The sequence below is a fragment of the Pteropus alecto genome, unplaced genomic scaffold, assembly GCF_000325575.1.
Source record: "Pteropus alecto unplaced genomic scaffold, ASM32557v1 scaffold166, whole genome shotgun sequence".
Lineage (NCBI taxonomy): Eukaryota > Metazoa > Chordata > Mammalia > Chiroptera > Pteropodidae > Pteropus > Pteropus alecto.
In genome coordinates this window covers 1,451,073-1,462,142 of record NW_006439757.1, presented here as the reverse complement: position 1 = coordinate 1,462,142, position 11,070 = coordinate 1,451,073, and the positions used below count along the sequence as shown (strand labels likewise).

The 11,070-nt window shown below is 36.0% G+C and overlaps 1 protein-coding gene across 4 annotated transcripts in view; it reads right to left on the bottom strand.

Moving 5' to 3' along the window:
- PPP2R2A (protein phosphatase 2 regulatory subunit Balpha) overlaps nt 1-11,070 on the bottom strand; it is a 78,289-nt gene that overhangs the window by 44,537 nt on the left and 22,682 nt on the right. For 2 of the 4 annotated variants that reach the window (XM_025050380.1, XM_025050381.1), the window contains exon 2: nt 1,235-1,373. The exons of the other annotated variants lie outside the window; for them this stretch is intronic. In XM_025050380.1, the coding sequence (XP_024906148.1) occupies nt 1,235-1,250 (16 nt within the window). In that variant the 5' untranslated portion in view covers nt 1,251-1,373. The remainder of the gene's footprint in view (nt 1-1,234; nt 1,374-11,070) is intronic. 4 annotated transcript variants of the gene reach the window in all.

Here is an 11,070-nt window from a genome sequence, read left to right as displayed (position 1 = left end):
ACTACTATGATGCACTTTTATGACTGTTGACCTCTAGAGGGAGCTCAAAGTTTTTGGTACTTCTTCCCAAAGGTGAGGACACTTCCACGACAGCGGTTTATTCAAATTTTAAGAATATATTATTGTGGTGCCTAAGAGCAAGTTAAATGTGTGCCATCCCTTTAAGGATTTATTGCTCCTCCAAAGTGATTATGGTTTAACCTCACCTGCTCCAGGGAGAGAAGGCCCCAACTATTTGTTTCTCCTCCAGACTTCTGTGACCCTCTTCAAACATTCTTTCCCACTTGCCATTGACCAGGGCATTTTACTGTATAGCCTGAGAGGCTGAAAGGAGGGTAACCACAGGGGGGCACATGCTCCCTCTTGCTGACCCTTGGTACTTTTAGTGTAGCAGGCCAGTCCATCTCAATCTACATTGTGTCAAGGCATACGCACAATATGATACTTGCATAGCATACTAGTATAAAGATAACACCAGGCTACTCGTGTCTACCCAGGAACACTAATCAGCTAAGACTCAACTCAAGCACCCACCCCCAAAGACTGAGGGACCATTAGCTTAGTACACCTGTAACACATTCTTGGGGCCATATCTGTAGAATTTATGTAGGAAATGACCAAAAGTCAAGAGTGCCACTTCACCTGTCTATATGACTCTGAGGAAGTAACTCAGCCTTTTAAAGACTCAGTTTCCTAATTTTAAAATACCTACCTCACAGAGTTTTCTTGAGTGCTAAACAGGCAATAAGTACAAAGAGATGAGCCTTGTATGAGGCGGATGGCAGGCACATTGGTAATCAGAAGATGTTGGCTGGGATTTAGCCTTTGTTGCACAAAGTAGAAACAAGCATTTAACCTTATTTGTTTCTAGGCTGTTCAAGTCAATCTAGCCCAGGTAAGGAGTTCTCTAAATGGTCCAGTTTAGCTCTGTGGAGCCTGAGGCTAAAGCCCAAAGTTGTAAAGTATTACAGGTGCCTTGTTTTGGTGATTTTGGTGATTTTTTGCATAGATACCAAAGGGTCTTCAGGTTGAAGCCTGATGCTCAAGGACAGGATCTGTACTCCTGTGTCTCTTGGCAAAATATCGCCTCAATTACACTATGATTTCTAAAAATGAAGTTAAGTGCTAAGGGCCTTTATAACTTTTCTAAGCCTCTGACTCTGAACAGGAACATGTTATGTGATAAGCTCAATAAAGACCACTCACTGGCTATAGATGCTCATACAGAACCTACATTGTAATGTTGCCATGAGAGTCAGGGTCCATAGAGTAATTTCCAGAGATGTGTTCTGGAACCAGTCTCCCTCCTTTTTAACTTGTTCCTGGATAATCTGATATCATGTTTGGATAAAATGGAATGGAACCATACCTTCCTGCAACAAAGAACAGAAAGATAAACAGTTGCTAATACATTTAGTCTATAGGTGAAATCTTAACAAACAAGCCTTGGTGTATTAATGTTACATAATGTTAGAAAGAAGAGTTCTAAATGGGCCATTCTAGACCTAAAGTTACATCTTTATTAGATGTTCACCAACTTTTAACTAGCTCATAATTAATTTCACAAAGCAAATCACCTCATTAAGTTGCCTTATCAAATATAATGCAAACAGTTTTTCATGGAGATTATACAAACAAGTATTGCACAAATTTCCTGCACATCTACACATGCCTTATCGAGATATTTTTATAACTAGAGTGGGTATCTGGTTATTAATATCGACCTAAAATCTTTATAAACTAAGATTGCTATAGCCATGTTATAAGAACCAGAAAGCACTTTATTTTCTATTTCTCTTGGTAGAGTTACGCCCAACTCAAGTTTGTTTTCTGACAGGATTCCTCCTGTTCACCTAAAAACTGGGTACAAAGGGACAGAATATTTAAAGAGGCTAGAGATCTCTAAGGTATGCTATAGAAAATCTTAGACTTTATTCCAATGGCAAAATAGAGCCCACTGAGAAATTTTAAATATTAGAGTAATCCAATTAGATGTGCTTTGACTACTCAGACTGAAGTGAAGAGGACTGGGAACTGGGAGAAGGAGGTAAGTAGAAGGAAGTCTGGAGATCGATATGGAGTTACTCCAGAAATCCTGGTATGCAAAGGTAGTGATCTAATCCAGTATAGTACAGTAATAATATTATCATAAGTAGCTAACATTTAAAATGCACTTATAGCATGTTAGGTATTTAATCCTCACACGATACCTACAAAGTTGGTTGTATTAGTATAGTCATTCAACAGAGGAAGAAACTAAAGCATAAAAGCAACACAGGGAACAGGGGTGTATAGATTTAAAAATCCAATGACGTTTATAAAGCAAAGCTTTATAAACGTCATTGATTATTGATAAGGTTGTAGAGAGCTAAATATTTTTAAAAGCCAAGAATAATATCCAAGTCTTTTTGCTGGCTAAATGTACTTGATACCATCAATAAATAAATATTTACCTTACATTAAGTATTATTTAACAGCATTTAAATTTTCAGGTTACAGAAAAAAGTTAACATCCATTGGCTAAATAATAAAAAAAGATTATATCATGATTTCACCAAAACTCTTAACCAAAGGAATATACATCATATACAATTACCCAAAAAAAGAACTTTAAAAAAATCCTTTCTGTTCATCTTTTCCTTTTTTTATCCTTTTCCTCTTGGTTCTGGTAGGTTAATTTGCTCAAGGTGATAATTTCCTGATCTTATTTTCAATTGTATTTACATTGCAATTCATGTTTCCATTTTAAACAATTATAATCGTTTTTTCAAATGATTGGAAATTATTTTCACATGGTTCTATTTTCAAAGATGCAATTTCTTTCATGAATCTCACTGAAGAAGAAAAACATTAAAGGTTTTCTCCACTTGAACTAAAAGTTTATTCCTCTAATTCTAAAAACTGGTCTTATTTTTTTTATAAATCTTGTGCACTTTGTCTTGTTCATTCTTGAGAGTCACTCCTTTAACAACTAAGCATCTATTACATGATAGATACCCTTCTACCTCATGCTCATATTCCTAGGTGTTAAGGATACAAGACTAAATAAGACAAAAAAAATCCCTGCCATTCTAGATTTTGTATTCTAGTGATGGGAACATATTACCACAAATGAATAATAAATATAAAATGTACCAGAGGTAGTGTTAAATACTATAAAAATATAAAAACCAAGAAAAGAATAGAAAGTAATGGAGCGGGGAGGTATTTCAGGTAGGATGGTCAGAGAAAGCTCCTCTGAGGAGGTGATTAGGCAAAAACCAAAATGAACAGAGAAGTAATCATCTAAACTTATATTCCAGAGGACCTAAGTAGAAATGAGTTCACTAAAGTGGTAAGACTAATGCAGAATAAAGTGGTAGTGGAGATCGAGCATTTAGCCGAGGCCAGACCATATATAGCCTGGTAGGCCATGACAGAGGGCTGTGGATTTGTTATATGAGTATAAGAAGCCAATGGAGTGTTTCCAATTTCTGTTTTAAACTGATTATCTGTTGTATGAATACAGTACAAAATTGGAAGAAAAAAGAATTGTTCGTAAGTTATTGTAATAGCCTAAGCAAAAGATGATGATGGTCTGAATTCGGGTGGCAGCCATAAAGAAATGGTGAACTCAGAATACATTCTGAAGACAGCACTACTAGAACTTGCTGATGGGTAGAGGATGATTCCAAGGTTTTAGAGTTAAGACCTATAGAGAAAAGGCAGTGCCAATTACTGGGGAGAGAGACAACAGAAAAGAGCCAAAAATTCCATTTTGCACATCTGTGGTGTTGATTTCAACCAGACATGCAAATCAAAATGTCATATAGGCAGCAAGGCAGATTTCACAGCAGTTTAAAGAAGAAAGAGGAGATATAAATTAGGGTGTCATCAGGTAATAGAAGGCATTGAAAGACTAAATGTGATTTCCTAGTGAGAGAGTACAGATTAAAAAAAGAAGAGGTCTGGTCTGAGGACTGAGCTTTGAGGCTCTCCCACGTTTAACACTGATGAGGAGCAATCAGCTAGGAAAGGAGGTTGTGCAGGAACTACTGGTGAGGTAGTAAGAGCTTTTCTGGAAGCCAGGCAAAGACAGTGTTTCTAGAAGGAGTGAAGCAGTGATGAACTGCTTCAAAAAGTGCATAAAGATCAAGTAAACTGAGGGCTGAGAATTAATTTCAGCAAAAGTAGTTTCAGTGGATTAGTATCCTTAAAATAAAAGTTGTTTCCTGTGGCTTTATTTTATGGTTGTGAGAAGCGGCAGATCTGGAGCTGAGCTGTCTAGGTGAAATCACTGTTCTGACAATCTGAAATTTAACTTATAAAGGGCATCATCATCTTTTATATCTGCCATCGATGAAGATTTTCTCTTACTTTTATATGCCTTTAGTTATTCTGGAAAAGAGGGTTAAACAACACAGGACTGTAAAACTGACCCATCACGCTTCTCAGTTGGTTGAGTGTACTGAGAGTAGTACTTCCCCCGCGCCCCCAAGAAAAGTACTTGAGTGACATACTTGGACTTATTGCAAGCCTGAAAAATGCCATTTTGTTGCCTTGCCTAAGGGAAGGATAGTTTCAATCAACTGAAGATTCTCAGGTTATAAAAGTTTTTCCTCGGTTTTCTAGGTGCCACTCCACTATCTTTTAGCACAGTACTGTCCTAACATGGTAGCCACCAGCTACATGCAGCTACTTACTGAGCATTTAAACTATAGGCAGTGAAACTGAGGAAATGAATTTATTTGATTTTAATTAACTTTAATAACCACACGACGGTAGTGGCTACCGTGAGCCTGTCCAAGCATACAGAAGACAAAGGCAATACCCACCTGATACACCTTGCTTTGCAAGTAAACTGTTTCTTGTCTGGACAGTTGTACTAATTATTTCTATAACCGAAATTAAAAATTTTACTAGGCTATTCCTAGGTATGGATCTCATTTTGCTTGGTATACACTTTAGTTATCTGTAACAGTAATAGTAACAGGCCCTACTACATGGGAGTTGTAGAGAATTTTGAATGAGCTTCCACTTGACAAATACTTGGCACATAATAAGTGTTCAATAAATGTTAGCAACATTCCCTGAGGCCTTTTCATCTGTTCTCTCAGGTTCAGGAAAAGTTTTACTGTTTCTCTGATTTTATCTTTTATCTGCTTCCTCTGACCTCTCATTCTAAACTTTTATCACGCCCTGGATCTATTCTTTGTTTCTTATATTTTTGCCTATATTTTTCATGTTATTTTTTTCCTCTGAATTGTGGGAACATTTCTAAAGCCTTGCTGCTACCTGCCTCCAAAAAGTCGACAGTTAAGAATTACGAATTTCACATAAGAAAACTCCTCTCTGCTCCGATTCTTTTTCTTCTACTACTCATGAGTCTCCTTCAGAACACTAATTAGTTGTTCTTTAAATGTCAATATTTTCTCTTGTTTCTGGCAATAAGTCTGTTTCATAGGAAATCACCTTTCAGACTACTGAGTCTGTTTTTCTGTGTGTGTATTAAACTTTAAAGAGAAAGGTCTATTTTTATATAATTTTGGGAATTGTCTTGTGTTTAATCGGAAACATTTAGAACCAAGTTCAAATCTTTTTTTGGAAGGGGGGATGTTTACACTGTTACTTCCTATATTAGTTCTCAATTGCTGCCTAACAACCCCGAATTTAGCAGCTTAAAACAAACATGTATTATCTCAGATTCTGTGAATCAGGAATCTGAATGTGGCTTAGCTGGGAGCATCTAGCTCAGTGTCTCACAAGGCTGCAGTCATTGCATCAGCCAAGGCCACTGTCATTTCAAAATCTGATGGTGAAAGAATTTGCTTGCAATACAAGCTCATACACACAGTTATCGACAGGCATCAGGTCTTCACTGGATGTTGGCCAGAGACGCTAGATCCTTGCCATGTGAGGTCCACAGAGAAGCTTATAAAATGAGATGCTTTCCCTGAGAGCAAATGAGAAAGGGCAGCCCCAACAAGAAGCCAAAAGCTTCTTGTAAACTAACCTCCAAAGTGACATCTCATCACTTTTACCATACATGTAGAAGCAAGTCACTAGGTCCAGCCACACTCAAGGGGAGGGAATTACATTCAAGGACATGAATACTAGGAGGCAGGGAGTATTGGGGGCCACTTTAGAGGCTAACTGATACACTTCTTTGGTCAGCTTATAGATTTAGCAATATGTAGTCAGGTAGCAAGGTTGTAGGCCAAAGAAGGCAGCTTTGGAGCATGGAGTTTCAACTTTGTGCTCTATGATGAGTTTCTCTTCTGCAACCATGGGAAGCCAGCCTCTCTCTATTGATCATATTCCTCTTGGTAAGACCATTCTGAGTCATTCAGTTTTTAATTTCAAAGTACAAAACATGGACCATCCTTCAATCCTAGCTCTGGCTGCTCAAAGTAGGTCCCTTTACTTACACCCCAGGAGGGCTTCTCAACCACAAAAATGTACACCAGGTCAACCAGTAAGTACTTCCCTAACTATGTTTCTCATTTGTACTGTTTCTTGCCAAAATTCTTTTTAGTTTAATTATGGCAGCCTTTCAGGGTTTCCAAGGAAACTGAACTCGCCCCATTATGCTTGTTGGTCATTTCACTGTGTGTTTGTCTATTTGTTTTAACACATGGGCTTAGATCATCATCCTCTGGCAGAAGTTAGCACAGCTATTTGTTTCAGTAAAGCACTTTACACATTCTTTAAAAGACTGTTTTGATAAATATGACGGGAAATGCATGTTAGTTTTCCTAGCCATATAATTCAATTCTATTGTTGGATAGAACAAAAGATGTTTTAATCTGCATCATCAATTCCTAGGATATAATCTACTGTGGTAATTTAAGTAAATTTTGCTGATTTCTAAAAAAACGCAGTATCACCAAGCTTAGTTCAGTTTGAGATGTAATTACAAAACTTAGTAAGCACAGAAACACTTTAACAATGTACTTACAATCTTAAAAGGAATCAGACACACAGCTGCTCAGAAGGATAAACTAATCACAGTCGTAAAAATGTCCCTATAACTATGTGTCCAGCATTGGGGACCTAGCACTGAGGAAAGATCATAATACTTAACGACAAATGTTCAGTCTATCAGAACACTAACAGTATACTAACTCACAAACCAAAATATCCATTTTTCGTTTAATGATGAAAAAAATTTTCCTATACCATGTTACTCTCTACCTTACCCTCATTCTCCAAAGGTAACTTATTCTCCCTATTTCCTTAGAACACTAATAAAAAAAGGGTAGGAGAAAAATCGACAAAAACTAAATCAGATATTAAATTTCCTGATGTATGGAATACTCTGGTACAGACATGTATAGTCTACTGGATAATTAGAATTCAGGTTCTTTGCCCTCTGATGAACATGCAGGAAACAAATAAGAAGGGACTTAACACAAATGCATTCAGGAGACACAAGGCCACCACTTACTGCTACACGAGATCTAACCTGCACAAGCAGCCATCCTATACACACGCAGAGTGTCTAAGAATTAAACCTTGTCTGTACCTGATCTAATCAGATTTCTAGGTGATATGTTCTTAGTCAAAGGGACTTTCAAATATTTTAGCACTTCACTTAAGGAATAAAATTACTTCATACCTCAGCAAAGTTGCAGGATACAAAATCAATACAAAAAAACCAGTTGCGTTTCTATACACTAGCAATGAATAATCCAAAAAGGAAATTGTGTAAACAATTCATTTTACAATAGCATTAAAAGAAATAAAATATTCAGGAATAATCTTAATGAGGTGAAACACTTATACTGCTGAAAAAAAGCAAGAATACACATAGAAAAATCTATCCCCAAATTCATATGGAATCTCAAGGGACCTGAATAGCCAGAATAATCTTCAAAAAGAACAAAGTTGGAGATCTCACACTTCCTGATGTCAAAACCCCCTACGAAGCAACAGTAATCAAAACAGTGTGGCACTGACATAAAGACAGACATATAGACCAAAGGAATAGAAAGTCCAGAAATAAACACTCTATTCTATTCCACATATGGTCAAACGTTTTTAGACAAGGTGAACACATGGTGCTGGGAAAACTGGATATCCACATGCAAAAGAATGAAGTTGGACCCTTACCTTATATAATTTACAAAAATTAACTTAAAACAGATGAAAGATCTAAACATAACACCTAAAACTATAAAACTCGTAGAAGAGAACATAAGGAAAAAGCTTCATGACATTGGGTTTGGTAATGATTTCATGAATATGACTCTGAAAAAACAAGCAACAAAAGAAAAAAATAGATAAATTGAACTTCATCAATATTAAAAAACTTTTGTGCATCAAAAGACACGGTTACCCGTGTAGCAACCCATGGAATGAGAGAAAATATGTACAAATCATATATCTAATACTGGATTAATACAGAATATATAAAGAACTCCTACAATTAAACAACTACAAAACAATTTTAAAATACGTAAAGAATTTGAAAAGACATTTCTCTAAAGATATACAAACAGCTAAAAAAACAAGAAAAGATGCTCAACATAACTAATCATCTGGAAAATGTAAATCAAAACCATAATGAGAAACCACTTCACATCAGTTAAGGATGGCTAGCATCAAACAAAAACAAAATAACTAGTGTTGCTGAGAATGTGAAGAAATTAAAAATCCTAGCACTCTCTTACCCCTTTTGCCACGTGAGGACCCAGTGAGAAGACAGCACTCTGTAAACGAAGAAGCAGGCCCTCACCAGACACAGAATCTGTCAGTGCTTTGATCTTGGACTTTCCAGAACTGTGAGAAATGAACTGTTGTTTAAGCCACCCAGTCCATGGTAGTTTGTATGGAAGCCTAAACAGACTAAGACAAGGACATAAGGCCAAATGAAATAAGCCAGTCACAAAAGGACAAATACTGTATAATTCTACTTCTATGAGGTACCTAGTATAGTGAGATTCAGAGAGACAGAAAGTAGAATGTGAATTGCCAAGGGAAGGGGAAGGAGAAAATGGGGAGATACCATTTAATGGGTATGGAGTTTCAATTTGGGAAGATGAAAAAGTTCTGAAGACGGTGGTGATGGCTGCACAACATGTGTACATATTTAATGCCACTGAACTGTACAGTGAAAAATGGTTAAAACAATCTTATGTATATTTTACTACAATAAAAAAATGTTATCTCTCATAACAAGAATTATTAGTTAGCTCCCATAGGCCTAAGGCAGGGCAATTAAATCCAGGGTTAATTAATTCACTTGTTTATTTCATCACAGATCCAGGTTCTTTTAATCGTTATCTGGCAATCTTTATCTATAGGGTTGGGAACTAGGGTTCTCACTGTGGGAGAAAAAGATACAAATATACAAAAATACGAATATAATTCTGTGGTATTTGATTTAAATTGGCGGATCAGTGTAAACTGATTTTAAAAATTGTATTACGGAGTATTTCAATCATATGTAAAAATATGTAGAAGAGCAGAGTAGAATGAATCCCTATGTACCCAGTACCCAGTTTCAGCAATTAAAAACTCACGGACAATCTTGTTTTCTCTATACAGCCATCTCAGAATATTTTATGCACATCCCAGATATCAAATTATTTCACCCATAAATATTTCAGAAGGTGTAAGACCATTTAAAATATAACCAAACACCATTAAATCTAAAAAAAAAAAAAAAAAAAAAATCAATAGTACTTTCTTATTATCAAACATTCAGTGTATGTTCAAATTTCCAATTGCTTATGTCCAAAAATTTTTTTATCTTTTTCAATTATGACCCAGTAAGGTTTTCAAACTAAAATTGATTACCTTTTAAGCCTTTTTAAATCTCTACGTCCCTCCTGTTTTTTCTTACAATTTATCTTTTGAAGAAACCAGGTATATTACAGTTCTTCCTATATGAACTCAAGATTTAAAAGCAAAACAGAACCCCCCAATTTTTAAATTTCCTAGCTGTCTAGACAAAAAGGGCCTAGAAATAATGACATTCCAGGAGTAAAGAATACAGCACATAAAATGGTTTCTAAATACCATTCCCTACTAACGGAACCCAAGGATCGGTAGAAAAATACTGATTCCAGCCAAGTCTGGACACAAAAAGTACAATCTGAATCATCTTGTGTCAGTAAATAGGGAGTGATCCAAGACTGACTGGGGCATGTAAAAGGGATACCGAGGGGATTTGATGGGTCTCTCATTTGTCCAAATTTCAGATAACTTGAGCATCAAAAGGAATGGTGGCATTGATAAGACTGTTAATACATAGAATGATGATTAAAAAAAAGAACCTAAGTCCACAGTGATACCAAAGAGAGATTTAAAAAATCACCCTTCTGCATCCACCAATGCAGAATGCCTCAGGCAAAGACCATGAATGAATGCCTATTAATTACAAATGGGGAAAAAAGGTTCTTTTTTTAGAGATCTGGCGGACACTACATGACCAAGGGATCAAACTAAGAATTGTTAATAATGAGACAAATTTATACGATTTGATGCACCAGGAAGTATATATTACGTACACTTATGTAATATGTCTTGCCAAAAATATTTAACCTGGATTTAATTAAAAGAAAACAGTTGGTGAAATCCAGAAAGTGATATTTGATAAGGTAAAAAGCCTTGACTCTTCAAAATTAACCAAATGCTGACTGAATCCTGGATCAAGAAAAAAATTTAAGGACAGTTTTTGAGCCAGCTGAAGAAGTTTAAACATGGACTGTGTAAGAGAGAACATTTCTGAATTAATGCTAAATTTCTTGGGTATTATAACGGTATTGTGGTTGTATAACAGAATATTCTTGTTCTTAAGAGATAAATGCTAAGTTATTTAGGGGTAAAGAGCCACATGCCGTTTCCAACTTACTTTCAAAAGACCTAGGGGCAGGAGTGCAGATCTGTGTGTGAGAAGAGATAAACCAAATGTGGCAGAATGTTTACAATTGGTGAATACAAAGAATAGCTACAGCTGTATTTATTTTTCAACTTCTTTATGAGTTTAAAATTTTTCAAAATAAGTTGGCAAAGAGAAGAATAGAGGAAGGGAATACAGCAGCTCCAGATATATTCTTATATACTGTAGCCAAAAAAAAAAAAAAA